The sequence below is a fragment of the Neolamprologus brichardi genome, chromosome 17 (assembly GCF_056152115.1).
Source record: "Neolamprologus brichardi isolate AB-2024 chromosome 17, ASM5615211v1, whole genome shotgun sequence".
NCBI classification, from domain to species: domain Eukaryota; kingdom Metazoa; phylum Chordata; class Actinopteri; order Cichliformes; family Cichlidae; genus Neolamprologus; species Neolamprologus brichardi.
The window spans coordinates 1387088-1413324 of NC_142120.1; the positions used below are offsets into that span (position 1 = coordinate 1387088).

Below are 26237 nucleotides of genomic sequence, written 5' to 3' on the forward strand. Positions count from 1 at the left end.
TTCAGTTGCTGAAGGGGCTGCATAGTTTTCATAAACTGCATAGTTCAGAATAGCTATAATTGTACCAGATGGTTGATTCAGTTAAGTTGGACTAGACTGTAATACAAACCGTTCAGTTTGTCAACAATCAAACTGAAATGAGAGAAAGACTGAGTGTGAGACTTTGATATTAGAGAAAATGAATATTGATAAAGTTTACCTTTATGTACAGAATCTGAATATCGCAAAATATTTTTAAAAATTGCAATAATATCGTATCGTGTGTTAAGTATTGTGATAATATCGTATCGTGGGATGTATGGTGATTCCCACCTCTAACAAATAGTCACACGTGATTGGTTGACGGCATTCGTACTTGGTCATCAGCTTTAAAGTTGAGTTAATTCAGCTCGTCGTTGGAAACATCTACCATTACCCATCTATCATCTATGATAAAAGATAATAAATAAATAAAGTGTCAAATCGAAGACTTGGTGCTAAGGACCGCCACCCGTAACCACGGTAACTCTCCGCCTCCCTCTCCGTGTGCTCTGTGTAACTAAACAAAGTTACAAATTTGCGGCGCTGTGATAATCACAAGCCGTGCTCCTCAACTCAACCCTGCCTTTCATTGGCTGTTTGCTTGCTTATCACCCCCCCACCACCCCACCCCCACCCCCTTGTTCTTTCGAAGACTTGTTTATATAAAAACATTGAAAGTGGGTTAACTGGAAAGGCATCAAGGAGATTTTTTGAGTACAATTGCCTTTGCTTTAAACATAAAGAGAAGGGAAAAAAGACTTTTGATATTCAGAGAGAATATAGCAGTGTGGAAGGGCATTAATCATTTACACAGTTTGATTGTTTTCCAGAGGAGAAGAAACACACACCAAGGCCCAGGATAGTTTGTTTTTGTTATATTTAAAAAGATAGCGCAGCTTATTTGGCCAAATTGGAAATCCGCGGCTCCCATGCGATTAGTACAGCAGCAGTTTCATATTTCGCCTCCTCCCTCCTCTGCTCATTCCCCTCCACTCACCGGCTCCTTGCTTCGCCGATCTCTCAGTACTTGCCCAGTGGCAATATACAACTGCTCATTCTTGCACAATGAGAGAGAGAGAGAGAGAGAGAGAGAGACAGGGTTCACAGATGAAAGGGGACAATGATTCTTCTTCTTGGCTGCCATGATAAAACAAAAAACACACTTTAAGGGAATAATTCTGCTTCATCAATTAAATATCAAACTAGTGGCGTCTCCAGGAAAAGAGCGAAGGAGAGATGAAGCTATCACCTCTGTTCTCTGGAGCTTCTTTTCCAATCAAGACTCAGACGGGAAGAAATGGACTCGTTAGCCTTCACAGAGATTTATTGATCGCCTCGTATTAGTCTCGTTAGGCTGTAAATTCATATGTTTAATTAGACGACTGTTCTTCTACAGCTGTTTGTCTAATTGGTCCGACAAAACAAAAAAACTAAAGAGAGGTGGTCCCCGAGGGCAGAGGCCACCACGAAACCCTTTGATCCTGTTACAGTGCAGAGGCCCTAAAACTCAGATAGATACTGGAGAGAAACCATCACGCTCGTCTTACACGGGGACGTGACAGAGGCCGAGCTGTGTCACAGGCCGGCTTTCAGCGACCGAGCTCGTTAAGCCGTTCTGCTTTTTGGATAAGCGGAGACACGGCGAGCTGTGAAAGGAGGCTTCCACTTTAAACATGTCCGGCTCAGGCTCATCGCCAAAACAACGTTTCCAAACGGGGTGTCAGTCGCTGTTCCCACCTACAGCATCTACTGCTCTGCTCTCTCATTTTCCTCCACCCTCATGTGCTCGTTTCTTCTTTGTGACGACTTTAATTCTTCTTTTAAAGTTGCACGCCGCCACAGTCACCACCTCTTTCCGTCTCTGCCTCCGATAGCGGCGAATACGAGATACCTACCACACTCAGGTTGACGGGCGTGAAGGGCTTTGGCACAGGCAGATCATAGAGAGAGTTCAGCACGTCGTTCAAGTCGTTTTTCTAGAGGAGACAAACAAACGAGGAAAAGAGACGCGTGAATTTTATTTACTTGACTTGTCGATGTCACGAGTTACGCGTCAATCTCAAACACGCTGCCGACCACAGGGCCGTAGGGCTCCGCGACATCCGACCGACATGCGTTTAACGAGAAACGGCGAGGTTAAAAGACGGGCCGCAGACGCTTATTATCCGCCGGCGTTGATTTACAGGCCGAGAGCGGGCTGTCAGTAATTAAGCCCCCACCCCTCGCTGCAAAGAGAGGCTGCAGGAAGCCGGCAGCTGACCACAGATCAGCTCTTTGACAAGATCGCCGTTCACACTCTCGGCTTCCTGTTGGAGAAACAAAACGGAGTGTTTGCTTCAACTTCCTCTCTGAGAACTTTGTTTTGGTTTTGTGTACGAGCCGCTGCTTGTGCCAGGAAATAAACGCGCGAGTTCGTGTGCGTGTGCGTGCATGAAGTGGAAAAGAAATAGAAGCGATAGACGGCAATATACAGTAAAGGAGGGTTAAGGAGGGAGGGGTGCAATCGAACAGCCTCCTGTCATGAGAGCCTCAATGCTCACACGCATGGTCAGCAACACGGCCTGGGGAAACAGTTCATTTACCCCTCGCCTTAAACCCTCATCGCTCTTCTGTCTTCCCTCGTCTGTCAACATCTCCCTCTCGCCTGGAACGGACAGCGGGGTAAATAGAAACCAAATCATGCACGCTAACACTTCAGTCACCCAGGATTTCCAGCTTTCCTTCTGTCTCCGTCTGCCTCGCACAAACTGTCCTGATCTGTTTTGGCCGCCGCCCCCTCCTCGCGCTTCATATTAGATTATTCTGATGAACTGCAGGAGTTTGTGTGTCTGCCATTGTCTACTTTAGACAGACGCTTTGTCCTGATCGCTGTTCTCAGAGGATGTTGGAAGAAGCAGTGACTACATGACAATTGAAAGTGATCCCAAAGCTCCCCCCCCCTCCCTTCAGTCTAAACAGTGGAACATCACCTACACCCGCTGCATAGACGCCGCGCATCTCCCCAGTTTGTTGCATATTTTACATTTCCCCTCCCTCTGCTCGTACGATGCAGCGAAAAGTCAGGGGAAAAGACTTTAGTGAAGTGTGTGTGTGTGTGTGTGTGTGTGTGTGTGTGTGTGTGTGTGTGTGTGTGTGTGTGTGTGTGTGGGAATTTTCTTGTTCTTAACGATTTGTATTCCAGTAAATCATCAGGAAAAACTTCCAGTGTCAGATCAGCGTTTGGTCTGTGAAATGTCAACACTGTTGCTGCTAACAACAGGAAGCGAGTCGAGCCCGAGACGGCTGCTCGCCAAAGACACAATGCAGGAAAACATCTCGCCGCGGCGCCGTGTTCGCGTGTCTCTCAGGCAAATCCCACAACACCTTTCCTCATTTTGTTTTCCATTAGAGCACGAGTGTAAATAGTCGACGCGCAGAAAAAGACCAGGTTACCTGTTGTTTCGATAAGTAGTCTGCCAGCGTGTTCAGAAGCTTGTAGTAGATTTCAAACCAGGGCAGGTAGCTGCAAGAGGCAGAGAGGAACGTGTTAATGTGCAGCACGGGAAAAGCTTTCATTCATTCAGTCATCAAACCAGGAAGCGACGAATCAAAGCAGGACGCGCACGTCACTCCCCGGTAGGTGAGTGCGTTGCACACGCGTGACCTGAAGAGCACGCCGCATACAGGGCATGGCGTGTCAGAGTCGGAATTAAACGCTATCTCATCCTTATTATGGCGTTCCTTCGTGCTTTGGGCCCTCGGCATTCCAAGAATTCCCACCATGTCTGCTCTTTAAACGAGAAAACAAAAACAATGGATTTCAGATTCTTTAGGAAACAAGAAAAAGCACCGCAGCTGTGTGATGTGGAGCGATGCTATGGTTTACGAGCATGCTGCTCCCAGATGCACAGGCTTAACAAAAATCCCCCCCCCCCCTTCTTCTTATGCCTTTTGCATATTTAGAAAAAAGCTTTTCCTTATGTAATGAATGTAAAATAAATAAATTCATTAACAAGCTCAAAAATAATTTATACTGCAGTGTTTGTGTTGGAGCTAATCACCGAGCACACCCACCATAAGCTAAAAGCATCTGCAGCATGGCTTCCTTTACAAACTTGACACTTTCTTGGCCAAGTCGACTCGTCTCTGCGTGGACGATGGCCAACATTTCCCTTTGGCACCGAAGCTGCGAGGCCTCAGCTCCTTTAATGTTATGCAATCAAATAATAAAAACATGGTGTCCTATCAACTTATTGAATTTTTATTTCATTCAGGCTCTTAACATGCAGTTTTAAACACTGCATGTATAATGACTCTGAGTAAGGAGCAGCGCTGCCATTAAATAAACAGAGACTCCCATTAATGCTTCATTAACTCTCCTGCATTGCAGGGCTGGGAACAGAATTAGTGACTGAACGAGCCGGTCAATCTGCTGGTTTTTATTTGATTAGCAAAATGAGTGAACGACGCCGGCGATTATTTTATCGGATTAAAAGCCTTGAATCGGCCTCGTACTCCAAAAGGCAAAGTTTTGCGTCTCAGACAGTCGGCGGGAGGAAGAGGAGTTTGCAGGGCATGGGTCACTGGCTGCTCCGCAGACTGGAATTAACAGACAACTAGAAAACAATAAACTTGATGCAAATTTACAGATCGCATAAATCCGCGAGGGGCCAATGAGGAGGAGAGGTGCAGCGAAGCGCACCAATCAGAGAGGCTGAGTGACCATTAGTCTGAAACAATCAGCGACGATTTTGTGACATCTGCACGGAGATTTACAGCAATCGGGTCACACTTGCTGTGGAGGCCCAATCAAACACGCAGATGTTCATTTGAACATCAACCTGAACCCATTTCTGCCACGTCGAAAGGCAAATATGTGCACGAGGGTCAGTTTACACAACGTGAGTCTGATATAAAGACCGAGAGAGAACGAAGGCCGGGTTTATCTGAGCCTCGTGTTTAAAAACCAGGCTTCTGCACATTAATCCTTCACTTTTCACCACAGACGTAAATACGACAGTCGTCATGCTGCTGGTTTTACAGGAAAGCGCATTATCACCGTGACGACAGCCAACTGCAAATTATCAATATTCCTGCGACGATTTTTTCCCTTTATTCAAACACAATCAAATGAATAAAACTTCAATGAGACACTGTTTTGCCCCCCCCCCCTCCTCTGCTTCCTGTATGGGCAAAGTGAAAGTTTGGAGAGCTCAGAGAGATACTCCCACTCGTCACAGTTCACTGCTCAGATCTGTTTGTGCTTCACAAATCCTCCGATAGAGACGCAGAGGCATCTATCACTGGAGTGCTGGGTGCGTGGGGGCCCCCGCAATCTCTCCTGCCATTTTAAACACGTCTTCCCAAAGTGCCGTGCACTCAGAGAATGAACCGGTTAATCTGCGACCCACTCACAGCCTTCACAGCGCTCGTCATCCCAGACTCGGACCATCTAACGGAAGACAACACGCCTTTGGAGCTTTGGAATCGGAGCGTTGTGGACTTTGAAACTTTGGTGAAGAACTGCACAAACCAAGACTGAAAATGAAACAAATTAGCCAAATTACTGCTGTAAGAGATACTTATTAAACCTCTGAACACTTAAAAGCAACTTTGTTGCCACCAAGGAGACCACAGGTAGCAACACAACTCCCCAGCAGCAGCAGCAGCCGCCCCTTCGAAGCACAAACTACCTTAAAAAAGCCTAAGACCCAATCACAAGGCCCCTCTTCTGCTGCCATGCACCTCTGACAGGTCAGAGCAGGTTTAGCGCGGCGGTTTGAATGCTGGGGCTCATCGGCGTCGTGCGGCCTCTTTTCCTTCATAAAGTACCTGTTGGTGTTTAGCGTGACAGTGATTCCTGTAGATGGCTCTTAAATCTTATTTAACGCACAGGCACCTGTAATCGTAAGTCATCTCACACTTTGTAGACGGCTCACTGGAAGACCGCCTCACACGACTCCTGTCTGGGGTCGAGGGTTAAGTACGGGGACGAGCGACCACTAAACCAAAAGCAAGTTTCAGAAGCCTCAGCTGTGATTTAAACTTTATTTTACTCTTTAATTACACGAAAAGCAGGATTTGGTCATCCTGCTGGGGAGTGAGTGTGTGTGTGTGTGTGTGTGTGTGTGTGTGTGTGTGTGTGTGTGTGTGTGTGTGTGTGCGCCCTGCCTGGAGGAAGCGCGGTCTTTTTGGTCACGACTTCAGCGACGACGCTACAAAGAGCCGTCCACATAAAACTGTCCTGCTCATTAAGACACTTCCTCCCGTAAGCAGAGGTGACAATTTTACGGCGCCGCACTCGACCAATCACAAACTGGTTTAATGATCCTATTTTATATTTGGGACCTAGAGGAACAAATAGAAACCCGTCGGCCCGGGCCGCCGTCGTCTTGTTTCACATTTGAAACCCGACAAACTGACGTTGACTTGAGGAAGAAAAAACGACTTTTATTATCTTAATTTTATTTTTTCTCTAATCCCATCTGGTATTACTAACATCAACAAAGATAATAAAGTCGCGACCGAGGACCTTGAAGACGGGAACTTTATTTCCAAATTTCTTGAATCCTTTTAAACATCCTCGCTCATCGTGTCCTGACACAGCGGGGATATTTAAGATGGAATAAAAGTAAAAAACTAAAAACATAACCAGGCTGCGCATTAACAATTTTAAATGAACAAAACAAACAAAAAAAAAAAAACTTCCTATACATTATATTATTATAAATGAAGCGAGCCATGCAAACTACTCAGAATGCATAATGAATTTTATACATCATATGTCAAATGAATTAGCATGTCTAACTCAGCGAGAGGGACAGGGGAGCCTCTGCTAATTGGCAGTGAAGCTTCATGCATAATTATGGGCCAAGCGTCTTTGCTGTCGCACTGTGGCAGTAGCCGAATAACGAGGAGGAAAAGAGAGGGAGAGACGGCGAGGGGGAGAGGGAGAGAGAGACAGAGAGGGAGGGAGAAAGAAAAACAAAGGCCATGGAAGATGGCCAGGAAGGGTGGGTGGTGTGGGGAAGAGGGACACTGTTCTTCACAGCAGCTCATCAGGGCAGCGACAAACCCACGACTGTCCATCAACAGCCACACACACACACACAGGCGAGAGCTTTACAATAACAGAAACAGAAGCCTTTGTCCTCGTCCTGCGGTTTGTTATTTGTTCGACTTCTTAATGAATTCATTAAAAATATAGTTCTTGTACTTTTCCCTCCTCAGTCCACTCCACTGCAGTGGCTTCTCCTCTGTCATGGCAAAGTTAATTACATCTGTAAAAACACTGTGTCAACATGCGATTACATGGGAATTAAATGATAATAGTTTTTGCCGGAGCGCAATTATGCAAAGAAAATGCTTCTTTTTTTTTCTTCTCGTGGGTTTGGCGTCCTCGTTTATGTGCGCTGTGATCGCAGAAATGCACCTATGAAAATATCAAAAAGTGCTAAACTTTTGGATAATTATAGGCACATCAGTAACATATTTGTGTGGGCAGATGAGACTATAAAATTTGTTATTCTGGCATAGAGCAGCTCAGTGTGAAGTGTGAGAATGAATGAAAATGCTGCCTCAAAAAAATCTGTGTTCGCTTCAAAGATCGGCTAATTTTTTTTTTCCTCTCCATCAAACTTGATGGATAAAAAAATAAAAACTGGAGCGATCCATAGAATTTATGATTTTTATTTAAAGAGGGCAGAGCAAGTCTGGCTCATCTGAACGAGTAAATAAAGACGGCATCACACATATTCTCTTTATTTTGATGTATTTGTGCAGTTTTAGTAACCTCGCTGCTTATTTATGGAAATTGTGTTTAATGTTCCTACAATAAAAATTAAAAACCGAGGTTCAGGATTCATGAAACACAAATGTAGAAAACATTTTGGGAGGAATAAGACTAAAGACACTTCAGCGTGTGTTACCTGAGCAGACATATGCAGACCCGGCAGCCTCGGGTGAGTCGGCAGAAACCAAACCTCTGCTTGCTGTCGATGTCCGTCAGCACAAAGGTGAAATTCTGCCCCACCTGACTCTGGGAGACCCTGGGCGACAAAACGAGGGACACCTCACGAGTGTTTAAAACGAAAACACAAATTTAAGAAGCAGCACAACAAAACAATCAGATGTAACTGGCCCAGAAAGAAGGTCTCATTGAAAAAGGAAAATTCCCTACGAGCTAAATCTGCAGTCAAGCTCCAAATCTGATGTCACGTATTTCGAGTATGACTGGTACAAAAGAAAAAACCGTGAAAAGCTTTTCCAACCCCGAGGTAAACTCCACTAAAGCTCAGTACACGCCTTCACCACTAGATGGCAGCAGCTCAGCTTCAGTAAAAATACCAAGGCGCCCTCCCTCCCTCCCTCTCTCTCCTTTCTGTCTTTAAAAATGGGAGTTTTTACCGTGTCACTTACTAAAAATAAGAGCTGCTCTCAGGCTGCTGATCTGATTGGACCTACAGTCCGTACAGAAACACGCTTCCTTATATTCTCAACTTTGGCCACATCTGCACTCGCAGGAAATCTCACTAACCACATCTGCATCATGTGGGCCTGTCGCTGATGACCTCATCAGCATCATCGCTAATAAAACCTGTGGCTTCATCGTTAATAAGACGATCACAGCATTCATTTCTTGGTTTGTTTTTCTTGATTTTTAGTTTTTAAGACCGTCTAAAAGGACGGTTGAGCTGGCGTGGACGTCATCGAGCAGTAGCTTATAGCTCCTCGTGGTCTGTGCAGAGGACGTGTGCTTCAGGTGAAAGCTGCTTAAATAAAAGGAGGAAGAGAGGGAGAGGAATCGTACCTTTCCACGTCAAAGGGAAAGCAGAACTTTGGTATCGTCTGAAGGACCTCCTGCAGAAACAGAACAGAGTAGAAGGCACATCTTTAGACGCACACACACAATCATCGCTGATGAAACCATTAAAATCGTGTGTTTCCATACGAAAGTCTCCGGGGCTTCCGCTAAACGAGTGCTATCAACTGGCTGAACAAAACGGGGATTAATGTTGAATGTTACTGATAGCAATCTGACAAAATCGTCACATCCCAAACGCTGCAGCCTGAATGCACTTAATCCAAATGAATGGGCAATAGAAACCACTTCATTTGGCAGAGAGGAGAAGTTCCCCCTTTTTCCCTCTCGCTGTCTTTTAGAGAGACGGCGAGGGATCCTCCATCCACAGCTTGAATAATTAGCAGTTAATAAGTTCATCGATTATCAGGTGCCAAAGGGAGATAAAAGGACGAGGAAGGAAAGAAAGAGGAGAAAGAGGGGGGGGGGAGTGGGGGCACGAAGGCTATGGTAGCAGATTGTAGTGACAATAGGCTAAGCAGCTCTGTGGGGTTAAGAAGTAGGAAGGGGGTTACAAGCCTTCAGGGCTTTACCTCCAAACACCTCCCTTGTGAGTTAGGGGAGTGTGGAGGGGGTGGGTGGGGCGGGGGCACCTTTCCACCAGCGGCATATGGATTTAGACAGAGAGCAGGAACAGAGCGCCGCGCCATATGGGTGAGCCACTCCAGACCGGCCGCAGAGCCGCCGAGCGTCCCCGCTCTGCCTGCTAACCTGGCGCCAGGTCGCTCTCTCGGCTTCGGCCAGATTCTGCCGAGCTCTGAGGCTGATCCCGGGACTGGGTGGCCCTCTGCGACGCTCTGGCCTCGCTCGCCATCTCTCTCGCTCCCTTTCTTTTGCTTGCCAGGCCGGGCCGCTGAGCCCGTGGTGTGTGTCTTCTTTGTGATTGGACCGAGCTGAGAGTGATGCTGCTGCGACTCCGTTTCTCCCGCCTCGCCTAGAGACCGCTCGGACGGCAGGTTGGGTATCTGTGCTGCTGACCCCCCCATCAAAACTTAAATTTGCCACCTGGCGCAGCACAAACACTCCCACAGCTACAGTGAGCTGAACGGGCGTGCGCGGCGTAGGTGTTGGTGCGTTTTGAGAGGGCGGCGTATGTGAGCGGCTGCATGCTTGGTGGTTAAGACGCCACATTTGTGTGTGTGTGTGTGTGTGTGTGGGTTTCACTGTGCTATATGTTTGTATTTGCCCACATATGGAGAACGAGGGGAGGGGCTGAGGGCGAGGCACCGTGGGTGGGAAGTGGTTGTTTTTACTCATCAGGATCTGTGATAAAATCGAGAACTCAGCAAAGACGAACGGCTCAGTGGCAGTGAGGTCTGTGTGTGTGTGTGCACACGTGTACATGCACACGTGCGTTACCGTCTCTGGGTGTGAGCGGCTGCAAAACTGTCACACACATCAGAGCTGCCATCGCTGTATGTGCTTGCTGCTATTATTAACCACTACGTACGCACACCAATATGTTGCAGAGAGCCCTCCCAGGCGCGCCGCATATGGCACACGCAACCAAACAGACACACACACGCGGGCAAAGACGCACACGTTCTCCTGCAAATAAAAACATTCCACTTGCCAGATTTCTGAGCCGTCGCAGCCCCGCCCACACCAGGTATCTGTGTTTGAGTGGCAGCTGAGGGGTTGCTGCGACTCTGATCTCACGCAGGACCACGAGGAAGTGATGCGTCTGTGCGTGTGTGATATGACATAAAAACAGCAGGCATGTTCTCGCTCCCCTCCATCTTTATATATATCCATCTCCCTCTCATATATATATTCATTAAGTCTCAGACAGCACGGAGACACTGCTGCTGTCTTTAGCATTTACTCTGAGTGGACGGCCGAGGATTGTTTCTGATGTCAGAGAAGAAGTCGTCTCTTTTTTCAATCATACGTTTACATTTTCAGCTGTATTTTAACATTCATCTGCTGTTTTCCAATTAATTGATTTGCTCTTTATTCCAACCACAGTTTGTCATGAGGTGGCAGCAGTTTGCACGCAGTCCAAATCCAAAAGATTTTCTGGTTAGAAGAAAAAGATTTGGGAATGTTTGTCGTGCTCATTAACCCTTTAAAACCGGTCAGAGCAGCACGCTCTGTTTTGCGTAACTATTTTTAAATCCCGGTAGCTCTGCAACCACGTGAGCTAGCGCAATAATTTTTTTTGCACATGAAACCGGAGGAGTTGTACTTACATCTTATGCCATCAGCTTGTCCTCGGTCACAGTTTCCTTCCACATATAGTTTTGCAAAAACTGCATAAAAAGCACTTGCAGCAACAAAAACATAATATTCCAGAAACATGCTTTGCCGATCCGATCAGCTGTTCATAACACTTCCTACGTCCATCAGCACGAACTATCGCATGTCCGCCATGACCTGCCCGGAACCGGAAGTGACGTCATTTTGCGGAAATGTAGTTTTTTACCATCAGGGCCTCATGAGCCTATACTGGTGTTTTTAAAAGTTATGTTTGACTTTATGACTTTCTGTGTCGTTTCTGGGATGCTTAGGACTCATATTGCACTGCTGGAAATAGTTTATTTTGATGCATATGCTGCTTTTTTGCAAATTTGCATTATAATATTTATTTTCGTTTTTCCTGCAGTGTATAAAAATTGGTGTATTTCAAAAATAAAACTATGAAGACACAAAATAAATTTCCTGTGGTGGGAAACTATTTTGTGCAACTTTTTTGTATTTACAGTTTTGAGGGATAAGCCTCTTAAATTTCTCTAACTAGAAATATATGTTAATAAAACAAAAACGATTTTCATTTTTTTTGTAGTTTATTACACTTTTTTGCAATTTATGTAATTACTATGCACTTAATGCAGACATATTATTAAAATCTGGGCTATAATGGTTGTATTGATGTATAGCAACTTGAAATGCTCCCAAAAATGGCTCCACAGCATGTAAACATATAATATAAGCTCTGGACTTGGTTCTATGGTCGGTCTTAAAGGGTTAAAATAAGAGCTGCTCGCTTTAGCTGACAGTGAATAGCTGCACGTCCATTCAGGCTTCAGCTCGATACGTCAGTGCAACTCTGACTCGTTAGCACCGATGGTCACTTCTGTCAATGACACTTTTTAACTATCACCATCTCGTCCCTCGTGTAGAAAGTATTAAATATAGAAACATTTTTTGATAAGTGTCCCTTTAAACTGTCATTTTTAGGTAACTGTGGTAACCATAGCCACAGATTTCTGCCTCCATCTGCAAACAAAGTAAATGTCATGTTAAATATCAGGGGCGGGACTTTCGAACATCTTTTGTTTTTAAGGCTCATTTTGTGTGAATTTTTTATTTGTTTATTATCGTTTGAAACACGAGGAATCCGTGTCCCCACGATAGAGGATACGCTGCAGATTTCACTATCAGAAGTCTGCACTTGGACAGTCTTGCTGGCTGCGAACCAAAAGAAATAAGAGGAGAAAAATGCACCGTGTGTGTGCGAGTGTGTGTGTTTGAATCGACCCTTTATGTCGAGCCCAACAGTGCTGCTGTTCCAATATTTCTTTCTGTCTTAACCAAAGAAATCGACTGCTTGTATGTGATTTTCAGCTCGCAATCTTCCTTTGCCTCATCTGTCAGTCTGGATTTCTTCTCCCTACATCATACCTGTGTTACAGGAACTGAGGCATCTGCAGCTCTCTCACCATGACTGGGCCCTATACCACAGGGATATCTAAACACCAACGGCACAAAGGGGATGTTCTGCCACAGTTTCTTAGTACACTAAGCACACACGTGCGCAACCACACACACACGTAGACACCCCCACTTGCCATTTTCCCAAGACAAAAGAAAAAGAGGCAGCTAATATATTTGCAGCTTTGCGAGAGGGGGAGGCGGGTGTGAGGGAAGAATCTGCTGCTAGGCTGGGCTTGGCAGGCTGTGTGTGTGTGTGTGTGCGCTGTTTATCGTGAGTGGAGACAGGGGTATCACTCAGTGAGACAGAATGCTCTGGGTTCCCCCAGCGGACGATCGCGCTATCGCTGCACCACAACACTACAACAGCGCGCAGCAGCACTGTGCAGCTTTGCACTGCACCCCCACACAACAGCACGGTGCAGGAGGGAAGAGCAACAAACTTTGAGAGCAGGGCGACACTCTTACATTTCTACTTTTAAAACAACAGACCTAAACTTCTCTTTTATTCCAGCTCTACCCTAATTTCTTTAGAAGTAATCGTAGCTATATATGGCTGAGCAAAACACCAGGGGCTGAGAGGTTTGATGTGGAACAGATCCCAATGTGTGGGCCTGACTGTCACACACACACCTGTGCACCTTCTTCTTCTGGGCGGTTGCTAAAAAGGAGGGCGGGGCTTTCAGTTTGCAGGTTACATGCTAAAGTCAGCGTCGGCCACGTGTTTCGTTTCGAGCGTGAACTTCATGATAATATTCACGTTCCCATATTCTTGCACACAGACGGAGGCAGACAAGCACAAGTGTTGTAGAGAAATGTGGATGAAGGCAGAAGGAATGAGGGTGGAGGAGACAAGGAAGGAGTCAGAGGGACAAAGTGAATGTCAGAAGGAAGGAAGAGGTGGAGGAGGATGGATGCAACAGCACAGGGAGGCGAGGAAAGAAAGGAGGGAATGAGAAGCAGCTTGCAGTTCATGGCCCTCTCCCTATGAGCGAAGACTCCTCCCTGGGGGTAGGATGGGGGGGGCTCAGGACTTTAAGCCCCTGCCCTGCTTTATATTCCCCTGGCTACTGCAGCCAGATCAATGCTGCTAGCTACCCGTCTCAGTCAGCCTGGCTCAGCAGGCCCTAGAGCCTTCTAGACAGAGAGCAGCTTTAGGAGGAGCGGAGCCTGGTGGCAGGCAAATTTGTAAATGTAACACAGATATACTTCTATTAGAATCAGACCCTAAAGCATTAAATCTCAGGGCTTTCTTTGTGTGCGTGTGTTAGCCCATTACTGCAATTCAGACACACTTTACATTACTGTCAGCTGTTTTCAAAGCATGCTGGACCGTTTTAGTCGTTCACTGTATAAATTCACCACAGCCAACGTCTGCTATTTTTTTATTCTCTCGGTCAAAGTTAATTTATTGTTTCCTGGTAATGCAATTAGAAGTGCAGACTGATTTGAAAAGTCTGCGCTGTATTACTAAAGAAAAACAAAATAACTCAGAAATAATGCGGACAAGATGTTCGCTGTGAGCGATTACCTCACCGGAGGCCTTTACAGTAAGAGTTTAACCACATGGACGTCGATTAAAGCTAGGAGGACGTGCTCGAAGACGCTTCGCATCTGTGCGTCGCTATGACGACACAGCTGCAGGAGTGCGAAACACGCTCGGTGCGTCACAGACGGTCAGCGCGAGTCATCGAAGCAGTCGTGAGCAGTGTTGGTCAAGTAATCAAGTAACTAATTACTGATTACTTCCCCAAAAAAGTAATCAACTAATTACTGATTACTTCCCCAAAAAAGTAATCCCGTTACTTTACTGATTACTTATTTTCAAAAGTAATTAATTACTTAATTACTTAGTTACTTTTTAAAAACACGATTTACAACCTGAATAGGTGATAAAGTGATAGATCTTTCAGCCCAATTCTACTTTTTCTGCATAATCATCATACAAAATGTAATCAAATGGAAAAGTCTCTTTTTAAAACTTGTTTTATTAGTTTTAATCTTTTAACTTTATGCATCGAGCAAACATTTAATTATCTGCAACATCCTCTGACTGGAAGAAATTAGTTTAACATTTAAACCTATTTTCTGCACATTCCAGCACATAAAATAAAATATTTTTGTGTTTACACTCAGTCTTTCAAATAGATGCAAGTAAAACACAGCAGAAAATAAATAAAGTCAAAGACTAGCGGTCCTGTTGCTCTATTTTCACCTGTAAAGCAGGAGTGGGGTAGGCGGAGGGTTACCCTGGTGCAGGTGTGCCGCGGTCAGTGGAAGAATCCGCGAGTTTCTCTGTGAGTTTCCCATTACGTCGTAGCTACTCGGTGCTTGTTTGGAAGTTTAGGGGTTTTTTCGCTGTAAAAAGAAGTTTTCTTCCCACGCACAACGGACACTAATGTTTTTGTCACTTTTTATGGAATCAAACTCAAAGTAAGGTCAGTACTTCCACGCTTTAAACGCTGCACGCTCATACTCTCTCTGCACTGATATATGATCCATTGTTGATCTGCACACAGCTGTTGTCACGAACGTCGCACTCGCTTACGTCACTGTCATGAGACATTCTCGCAAAAAAATCACGGTTTTAGTAACGCAGTAACGCAGCGTTCCTACGGGAAAGTAACAGTAATCTAATTACCGTTTTTGCGATAGTAATCCCTTACTTTACTCATTACTTGAAAAAAGTAATCAGATTACAGTAACACGTTACTGCCCATCTCTGGTCGTGAGTTACTCCAACAGGCTAACGTTGGCGCTGAGTATGTAAACGCACACTATTAGCATCCTAAAAGGCACGGAGCCACAAAATACTAAAACGTAAATCTGAAGCTTCATGTTTACTTCTAAAAACCTGTAAAACAGAAATATGCTAATGAATTATTCGTCAGGAAAACTCATTTTTAGGCAAATTAAAGCAAAAAAAAGAGGCAGAATGTGAATCTTTAGGCACCGTCAAACACAGTGTGACACGAACGTGTCAAAAAGCAAAATCTCTTAACTGTAATAGATTCTTAAAATGACCCAAGTGGGTCGTCTTCCTCAACGAGATGCATGAACGGGCCTGCTTTAGGTCACTTCCTGTGAATCTTTCATAAGTGCAAGAAAACAGTTTTTTGCAAGGTTACCTCGTGTGTCAAACACGCGCGATAAGACCACAGCGCTTTGCAGCAGGCAGGGACTCGGGTCATGCAGGCAGCCCTCAGCAGTCTAATGAAATAGTCAGCAGGGCTGCTAACACATCAGCGCTGGAAAGCACAGTATCTAAACTCACCCTTCCTTCACCTCTTCCTCTCGCACTCTCTTGCGCCCTCTCCATCACCTCCTCTTTTCCTTCCATCCCCCCCAGCCTCCGTCCTCTTTCACCTCCCTTCTAAACCCCCCTGTCGTCATCTTCGATTGCCCCCTTCCTGCATACCCCACCTCTTCCTCGCCCTCACCGAAACCCCTCGTCCCCTCTTTCGCCCCCCTTTTCCCAATTAGTCTGTCTGTGTGCAGCTACCCAGCCGATCTCTGCCCATCCTGCCGGTGCTGGTTCGCTCACCCGGCCCCTCTGGCGAACATGACAAAGAGAGATCCTCAGTATTCAAACAGACACGCTGCTTTCAAATGCCGAATGGCAGGGTCGACCTGGGTGCAGCTTTAAGCAAAATATTCAAATTCTCAGCCTTTCTTTTTTAAGAATTTGCATGGATATGCATTCATTTGCAATGTGTAAAGGCACAAGGACAGCTGAGCCTTGGTTTGAGAGAGAGAGGAAAAAATAAATAATGCAGAATAAAAATGTGTGATTGTATGAAACCTTGATAGGGGACAGCGGTGGATTTGAAACTGTTGCAGCCGCCGAGCGACTGGCGACCCGACGACTGCCGTCAGAGAGCGGGTCTGTGATCTAACTGTAAACAGCAAACTTCCTGAACAATTTCCTGTTTGTTCAATGAACTCCAAACTGCACCAGATACTGAAGCTTACAGGAGACTTTACTGAGAGGAGGAGACACGTAAACCAAACCAAACTAGACCCAATCAAAAGTCTTGATTTTTGTGGCCTCCCGTACAAACACCTTGTATGCATTGTTCAATCAATTTTCTAAACCAATAGATTGAGAAAAGGAACAAAAGATTAATCTACTGTCAAATTATAGACTCCAGTATATTAATGCAGTCCTTTACAAGTATCAAGCAATCAATACAAGTAACTTTTTCCAATAATGGCTACCGAGCCACTCCATCTTCCCGAATGATTCAATTATTTTCTAGGCAGAAGATAAAAACTGTGGTCGCTGTAAAGTGTCGTCTCAGGCAGCTCGTGTCCAAGAACGGAGCGCCGAAAGGAAAAATGGAAACGTGTTAATCAAGTTACAGAAAGAGGCGAGGACCAGGGTTTTAATAGTTTTGTAATTTTCATTAGTTTTTATTTTTATTTAGTTTTGACTTCAGATTTTCAATTTTATATCAGTTTTAATTAGTTTTTACCAATTGTTTGCTAGTTTAGTTTAGATTAGTTTCAGTTATAGTTTTAGTCGTGTTTGCAATAATTAAGTGTAACAAAATCCCAGTTTCATCATATCAGTCATTCTGCTCATCCTTGGGTATGTTGCTATTCCAGCTACCATACTGCACCCTGGACAGGTCGCCTGTCTGTCGCAGGGCTAACACGCAGAGACAGACAACTCACATTCCCACCTATGGGTTCTTTAAATAAATAAAGGCAGATGAACAACCATTGATACCAGGCAACTATAAAATGTATATCTTGGCCCCAATGAGACTATTAACTCTCGCAGCACCGGGTGTTCGTAATTGTGGTTCAAGTGAATCGATAAACTTTTTGAAGGTAATTGACTCACACAGTTGTGTAGATATCCCCGTCCTGTTGTCTCGGGATGCATCACGCTGCCTTGCCTGGGGTTAGCTTCTGTTTCTGGGGATGAGGGTTGAGTGTGCTCCCTTACCTTCTCAAGCTAAGCTAGGTTAGCCTTCTTGTGTGAGCTTTTCAAGTGCACTTTAAGGTTTGTGGGATTTTTTCCCTTTAGAAATGTCCCTCATAATTTGTCTGTTTCCACTACAAGACACTTGCTTTATCCAAAACACAGTCATATTCAAAGTAATCCCAAATTGGACTCTGGCTCCCGACTTTTCCTGACATGATTCTGCGCGTGGACGGAGCAGCGACACAGACGACTCGACTAACGTGCTGCCACCTGCTGGCCTAATGAGACACAGCAAGAAAAAAATCTGGAAACTAAACTTCATTTTCACCCTTGACTCTTGTATGACACGCACACATCAATGAAAACTAAACACATTTTTGCTATAAATTCAGTTAGTTTTAGTTAGTTTTGTGAACACTCATTATAGTTTTAGTTAGTTTTCCTTTTTTTGTTTTTATTTTTATTTCCGTTAACGAAAATGTTTTTTCACTTCTAGTTTTCGTTATTTCGTTAGTTTTCGTTAACGATAATAACCTTGGCGAGAACGCCCTTTGACCTTTACGTTCGGCGTCCATGAACGAGTCTATGTTGGCGCTCAATGTCGCAAATGCATTTCCTTATCTTAGGGAGTTTCAGTCATGATGTCTCCGCTTACATTTTCCAGGCAGCTCATCAGATTGGAGATGCCCGATGCAAACACATGTAGAGGGGAATTTTTCAGCAGATGTCGAGCACGGACAAGACAGAGACGAGGACTGAGATGGCAGGGAGACGGGGGAGATGCCGGATTTAGCGATGGAATAAAAAAACTACAAAATGAGAGAGAAGAGCGAGGAGACGAGCAGAAGAACAATGGGCAGAGGCAGAGCTTCCTCTGGCCGCTGCAGACCTCAGACCCTGCAGAGATTCCTTTCATTAGGCTTTAATAGTATGCTGCCGGCTTGCCATTCTGACCTGCACTCTGTGCCGGTAATAAGAACGGCCTTCAGAGCCGGACCAAAGCAACAGAGCTGCTTGAGAATAGTGGGGGAAGTGGGATGGGGAGGCGGTGGGGAGAGAGGTGGAGGGGCACATGAGCCTATAAAGTGCACTTTCAAATTGACACGGGGGCGTTGCATTTTCACATTCTTGCTCGCTCTGCCCCGGCTGATTGGAGAGGGAGACGGAGGGAAGAAGGAGTTTTGCCCTTCTGGATTTTTTTTCTAATTCCCTCTACGAGTTCCTGTTCCCGGTGACCCCCCCCGGTGCAGCGCGTCTCGACTGAAGGAGGTTATTTTTGATTAACAACATCCCCATGTTGTCAGAGCCACTGCTCAGATGGTGCTAAAGCTGGCAGACTGATGCTGCAGCCTTTTAAAGCACCTACCGACACCTGACAGTCGCATTTGCCTATTCCTGCTCTATGTGAATTCGCCACCTCTACAGCCGGAGACACACTTTGGGGTCGTGTCAGGAAGGGCGTCCGGCACAAAACTCATCCAGATCAAACAGCGAAGCTACCTGCTGTGGAGACCCTCTGCAGTAAAGTACCATGAATTAAAAAAAGACAGAGCACCCCTCGACTAAAAACGTGACGTCACGTTGCATTCACGAGCAGATTGTCCTCGGTAATATCCAACACGGGGAGGAAACCATTTCTCTGATTGCTTTTCTACATTTTTAGGACACAACACACACGCAGGATTCAGTTATAAGTCAGTAATAATAAAACACACGACAGCCCCTTAACCTCCGTCTGTCCAACCCCCCGAACTCGCTCCACGGCCAACAGCTGTAAACGAGTCACCTCCGATTTTAAAGCGCTCTACTGGGGTCGGTACATGGCATCTACTGTATTACACCAATTTATTTTCAGTTTATTCCTCAATGGGTGCATTTATGTTACGAGGAGGGGGGGGGGGCGTCAACAATAACACTGCACATTATTCCAGTGCTAATACCCGTCCTGCTGATGTCCTGTCTACATATCACAGATGGGCTCAGACAGGGGAGAGCAGCAGTATTATGCCTCTGCTGAGATCTTCCACTGAATATATAACCACGTGATAGGGAGTGAGACATCTCCCCCTAACACACACACACACACACACACACACACACACACACAGTTTTGGGCCAAGAGAGCTGCATATGCCCCAAACATACAAGCATGGGTTTCATTAATGAAGTGCCAGGAGGAGAGGGAGAGGGATATAGAGAGACAGCACGTGTGTGTGTGCGTGCATGTGTGTGTGCGTGCATGTGTGCGTGTGTGTGTGTGTGTGTGCACTGAGCAGCCGGGGGGGGATTTCCTTCTTTAAGCTTTCAACTCCCACCGGGCTTAGCTCGACTGTATGAACCCTGATGTGGGCCTGCCTCTAACACATGGCGTCACACACTCTCGACACACACACACACAAACAGAATGTATACACTGAAGCTCAGCAGGGGAGCAGTAGTGCAACACCGGCTCCTAAACATTTGGCGGTGGACGTCTCATTGACAGATGTACAAGGAATCTAGCAGAGAGGGTCAGGGCGTCGCTGCGTCCTCCTCTTCCTCCTTCTCCTCTCCATCCTCCTCTCCCTTTACACCCTGTTCATTTGTCATTTTTGCCATTTCTGTCTCTGACTGGTGGCTGCTGGTTGCGCCTTGTATGGGGTAGTTAAGGGAAGAAAAAAAAAAGCATGCCCAATTAAGCCACATTGTTGTGCGTGTGATAGCTCTCCTGGCAACGGCGGTATGCAGTTCGTCTGCAACCATTAAAAAAGAGGCTTTCCTGGTTGACAGGAGCAACCTGTTTGCAAGTGTAAAGCATTCGTTTCCTCATCTGTGAGTTCGGCCATAACACAAAGAGTTCGGCAGGATTCTCACGTTTTTTGGAGCAGATGAGAATCTGAGGGTCTCTTTAAAGCCAGTTTGCAGACGTTCAAGCTGCGAACTCATCGGCTGCAGTCGGCAGACTCTGTTTGGGGACTTCTGGGTAGCCAGGTCAAGACTTCCTGTTTCAGGAGGAGGTTACAGGTTTACAACTAGGGATGGGTACCGGTATCCGGTGCCACGATGGCACCGGTTCTGACATAAACGGTAGTAACCAGACCGAAAAGCAGCGCACATTTCGGTGCTTTATTTTCCTGAGATGTGATACACTTTCTTCTTCCTTACATTTGTATTGGCGGTTGGCAAACAACTGAAAGGTGCATTACCGCCACCAACTGGTATGGAGTGATACACTTTGGATTCTAGCCAATCGTTTTACGTTTCCGAGGATAGTAGGCGGGTCCAGGTACGTACGTTCTTTTAGAGCAGAGCTACAGATTAAAAACGCCCAAGGCGAAGCGGTCAAAAGTCTGGCTGTACTTCACAGCAAAAGATGCAAACTCAGCAGCTGCAACAAGTGCTTTAAGCTGATACTGTGATACTGTGTAATTTACGTTGAGTAGGCTAACCACGTTATTACATTAATGCATGTAAGGTGAACTAGCAAACACCATCATAGCTACATGCGGCTGTCTTCTTGTTTGATGGCAGATACTCCCTTCACCCTGGACAAAAAGGCTAAAATGACCAAAGAAAAAGTGGAAAACAGTTAAACATGAGAGGTTTTTGGACAAAGTTTGTGTTTTTTCCATTGTTTAAGCTGCTTCCAGCCAAGAGTGATACCATATATGCCCTATAGCTGCAGAAAAGGCTAACATTGTTATCTTTTTACAAAAAAAACAGCTGAACATGAGAGGTTTTTGGACAAAGTTTGTGTTCTTCATTCTTTAAGCACCGGTTTGAGCACCGTTTAAGCACCGGCACCGTTTCAAAAGTACCGGTTTGGCACCGGTATCAGATAAAACCTAAACGATACCCATCCCTAATTACGACTGCAGATAAATTTATCATCAGACGATACCAAGCACCAGACATCCATGGATGTTAATTTCTGGGGTAAAAAGAGAAAAAATGACTCGTTTCAGCCTAAATTTAGTCGGGAAGTGAAAGGACGCTGTTGAAAAGTGGAGGGCTTCAAGTTTAATGGCAGCACAACCAAATTATCACTGTGATTATTATAGCTGTGTACATGTGAGCTGGTTCGCATGGGTCTCATTTTGACTGTCCACAGTCTGGATGCGACTCTGCATCCTTTCAGTTTTCAAACACATTTAATGACGTCTTTTTCTAAACGTCCTAAAAGAAAAGCCGTAAACTTTTTATCCAACGCTGTGTTGACAGCAGGCAAACGTCTGCTTTTTGGCGTCTCTTCAAAAACAACCAAAGCCCGTCCAGACACGGCGGCTCAACACAAAATGCGACGACGGAGATTCAGGTGCAGAACCTGTTTGCAGATAGCAGCACGTTACCCTGAACAAAGACCTCCGATGACCCGTGCAGCAGGAGGTGGAAGGATGTTTTGTCACGTCGCTAAAACTCTCCCGGTTCCCCGTTTCTAAATTTCTGTTCCCTCGCCGCGGCCACGTGTGCAACAGCTGCCTCCAACACAGCTTCCCAGCTTGCACGTATAAACTGGAGGAATATAATAAACCTACTAGTTCATTCTTCCTAAAGTGAATAAATAATGTACAGATTAACTGCATACATCTGTGTATGTAGCTGAATCCTCTACTCTTCACCTGCAGGGAAACAGCCAACAGTTCTTTCCTACCGATTTCTTTTCGCCAGTCATTCGCCAATATCGGAGAGATGTGAGCAACGGGGCGTGAAAACACTTCCCCTGCTCTCCTTTTCCCTCTCTACTACTCTTCTTCTCCCAGGAAGGCAGCCCAGAGGTCAGCGCAATCAAGACCCATGAGCAACAAAGGGCCCCTAGTTAGGCGTCCAGCTCAGTGCCTGAGCCAAAGGCCAGCTTAGTGGGGCGAGACTGTCCATTAGGCAGGACCCTGGAACACCCGAGGGATGTGAGGTGAAAAGGGTTAGAAGGAAGAATAAAAACAGTATCAACCCCGTCACACACACACACACATTCTCAAAGACATATACAGATCATACGAGGCCTTGTTTGACACTGCTGTCAGGGTGCAGTGAAGGGGAAAGACAAGGCGCTGTGACACGCTGAGCATCACACACACACACACTTACATCTCTCCATACGTGTAAACCCAAAGAAGGTAATAATTTCCATGTTTTTACAGACTTTCACAACAGATTCTCGCAGCTTCTCGATCTACAGCACTTCCTCCAACCTCCGTCGCCGTCTTCTCCTTTTATTCTGATCTAATTCAAATTATTATATGCATCTGTTCTCCTACTGCTTTTCTATTTTGCTCCACTGGGCATCAACCGACAGCAACGCATCATCGTCTTAAAGTTAGCATGTCTGGGCCCTGCCACCCAACCTTCGCACACCCACAAGGACTCCTTCACCACCGCCCTCGCCCACTTTATCCTCTTCTCCTTGGGGTCAACCCTCAGTTCCCTCAGGGCTGAAGTCACCAATCATGTCCACCGGTTCCTCCGCTTCACCTCCATCCCTCAGACCGCTGCTGTCTCACCAATCCAATCGACCTCCCTTTCCCTGCCTCCCCCACCCAGGGCCAAGTCCACAGAACTGTGGCCACCAATCACGGCGTGTCAGGCAGCCGGTCCTGATGGAGCGCGGTGTCAGAGCAACGCTGAAAGCTGCCGAGGATGAAGCCTCGAGAGACCGCTGCCTCTCTTCGCTCTTTCTCTTCCTCTGTCTGTCCCTCCCCTTCTTCCTGTCTGGCTGATGACTCGGTGAGCTTTCCAGCAGAGACAGATATACGGGACTGTGTGAAGGGGAAACACGTCAAGTTTAGCCTGAAGTCATGACATCTCGGTGACAACGGTGGTCACAATTAAAAAACCACAAAGACAATAGCTCTGTGAGGCTTTACGTGTCAGGGTGAAAACAACCCAGTCATCTTTACAACAACATCACAGTTTACACTCTCTCATTAACATTAAATTAAATCATTGCAAATGCAGAAGCAGTGAGTAGTACTGTACACTTTTTAGGTTCGACTGTATCAGTCAGACATGTTTGTGATCTTTAGCTGACTGAGGTTTGTGGGCATTTGCCCTCATTTCAGTTTGAGTGTCCTCGCAGCACCGTTCAGTCGTAGATCTGCTGCTATGCTTGCCGTTATTTCCTGTTTTATGACCCAATTTTAGGCCATACTTTAACTGTCTTTAATACAAAGAGGTTCATGGTCAACTCCAGATCACCTCCTCTCCTCACACCACCGTGCTCGACGATTGGTGCTGATATGCCGTAAGGTTGGGAGATTGGACGAATATATCGACAATCGATAGGCCGAGCCCTTCACCCATCGTTTTCCAAGAGCCGTTTATTTATTTGTCCAAGAGTAAGTTTGCTAATAAGGTTGGCTGAAGCTAAGAGAAGCAGTCAACGGAAAAAATAACAGCGCTGTTTTAACGGCAACGTCTCCAGCTACAAGCAAAAGCAGCGATTCATTTACTTAAACTCGTAACAGAAAAAGAACGGCAGCAGCCTGTGTTCAGAAAAAACCCAAAACATTTTATTTAAATTAAAAAAACAGAATGGAGAGGAGGGAAACAACAAATACAAGATTAAACAAAAAAAGTGGTCTCTTCCAGCACACGTTAAAAAAAATCTGATTTTGTGATTTGGCACATTTAAAAAAAAAAAAATCCAAAAAGTAGCTGCATTATGAATCTCATCTCTCTCATCTGCATTAATACTAGTGGTGCAACAGATCACTGCTGATCCGTAATCCGAACCCACTCCACGGTTTGGCACGCACGTGATCCAAAGATTCGAAAAAGAGGAAAAATAGGTTCGTGTATGGTGGCGTGATGGGTCTGACAAGCATAGTTATGGTCAGCGGTCCAGGTGGAGGAGCAGAGGAGTTTGCGGTATTTAAGCAGCCCTTTGCTGCCCAATCCGACCAGCTGAAGCTGTTACAGAAGCTGTTGGGGTGTTTAGCTGCAGACGGGAGGCCGTATGCTGTGTGCAAAACAAGGTTTAAACTATGATGAACGTGCTTCAGCCACATATGATATCCTGTTGCGCGTCCACTTCAGTGGCAAGATCGTTCCAAGCATGTATGAGCAGGAAAAGTTTAAAGTTATGGCTGAACTGTCCCAGACATCTTCTGTTACCCAACTACTACAAATGGGTGGAGCTCCAGGGCAACGGAAAGCTACGTGACCGTGACAGTGGAGTGCGATATAATGAGCGGTGTGTGTTATTGTAGGGTCTACCTTACAATATAAAGCGCCTTGAGGCGACTGTTGTTGTGATTTGGTGTTTTATAAATAAAATTGAATTGAATTGAGTGGTAGATACAAAGACTGTACTGCCCTATATTGTACCAGAATTTTTTTAATAATTGCGTGGAGTCTTGAGTTGAATGTTTTTAACAGGCAAAAAATACTTCAATAAGTAAATGTTCAATTTGTCTTTTTTCTTTTTTGCTGATCCGAAAATTGATCCGAACCTTGAGATTTTTGATCCGTTGCACCACTAATTAATACTGAAACAAACAATAAGAGAAGGTAAAATATTCCCTCCAAACAAAGCTTAGAAATTCTAAATACGCAAATCAGCCTGTGCATGGTTACGTTGCTCCGCCCATTAAAAAGTCAGCGCCTGTGCGAGTATATCGCCTATCATCGGTTATTTATGGAAGCCTGTTTCCGCCACTAAAAAATAAAAAACAAACCCATAACTCAAACTTCTGAGTTATTTTCTCGAAATTTCGAGTTACGGATACTTTTTTTGGCAGAAACGGGCTTCCATAGTTTGTTGGACTGACGATTGTTGGTTGGAAAATTTTTATATATCGGCAAACCGTAATATGCCGTGTTTGGTTCATGCCAAACGTAGAGGAGTATCGTGACCAAACGTCTCCATCCTTCATTCGGATGAAATTTTGCAAAACTGAGCTGTGAATCCACACAAACACACAGCAGGTCTGTCCCGAGGAAACAAAGCGCATTTTAACTTAAAACTGCAAAAGAAACGCACACAGCGAAGAGGAAAAGTACATTACTATAATTTCTCCACAGAATAAGTCCCAGAATGCATTTAATAAAAACCTGATTTCTACACAGCGATGTATCAAAGCACAGATATTTCCTTAAAATCGAATTTGAACCGCAGCCTTGGCATAAATGAAAAACAGCGTGTTTTACAGTCAACTCGATGCAGTTTGTAGCAGGAAGATCAAAGCGTCCTTATTACAGTAAAATGTGTGGAATAGCCACGGAGAGTTAACATCAACCTTAATAGTTAAAAGAAGGCCTCGCAGTAAAAACTATTCATAATTCAATATTTCCTTTATTTCTCTCTTGATATTATGCTGAAACCAGAGTGGATGAGAAAAAAAAAGCGAGTGTACAATTTGCAATTTCATGCAACAGTGGCTCATGAGGGGAAATATGAGAAGGATTGTGGAGACGTGAAGGCTGATGAAGCAGAGGGGAGCGTAAGGACGGAAGGATCTGTGTGTGCAGAGATGATGTGACAGTCACAACAAGACCATCGTTACAAACATAAGATAAGACCACTCAGGAAATCGACTCAGCGTGGATTTCCTGAGAATAACAACAACTCGTTTCAGTCGCCACAATCATCTTCAGCAGATATGAAACAGCCCAACAATACGTGCAAATATCTATTATTAGTGAAAAAAGGAAAACAATTCTCCTGATATCAAATGGTATGGATAACAGAAACACTCCCACTGGGGGGGTACTGGGTCAATTTGGATTTCTGTTTCGAAGTTACTAAAAATAAATCAGATTTTTCCAACCAATCGCTGTCCAGGTAAGTGGACTGTGGAGATGCATCGACTCTGT

At 45.2% G+C, this 26237-nt stretch overlaps 1 protein-coding gene across 2 annotated transcripts in view; it reads right to left on the reverse strand.

The window, feature by feature from the left end:
- Nucleotides 1-26237, reverse strand: part of dennd1b (DENN/MADD domain containing 1B) — a 103345-nt gene that overhangs the window by 50152 nt on the left and 26956 nt on the right. Inside the window, exons 4-8 of one of the 2 annotated variants that reach the window (XM_087830460.1) lie at nt 8810-8859; nt 7929-8048; nt 3454-3523; nt 1917-1997; nt 1019-1078 (exon numbers count right to left, since the gene is read on the reverse strand). In XM_087830460.1, coding sequence (XP_087686586.1) covers nt 1019-1078; nt 1917-1997; nt 3454-3523; nt 7929-8048; nt 8810-8859 — 381 coding nt within the window. The remainder of the gene's footprint in view (nt 1-1018; nt 1079-1916; nt 1998-3453; nt 3524-7928; nt 8049-8809; nt 8860-26237) is intronic. The other variant, XM_087830461.1, reaches the window with a different exon arrangement.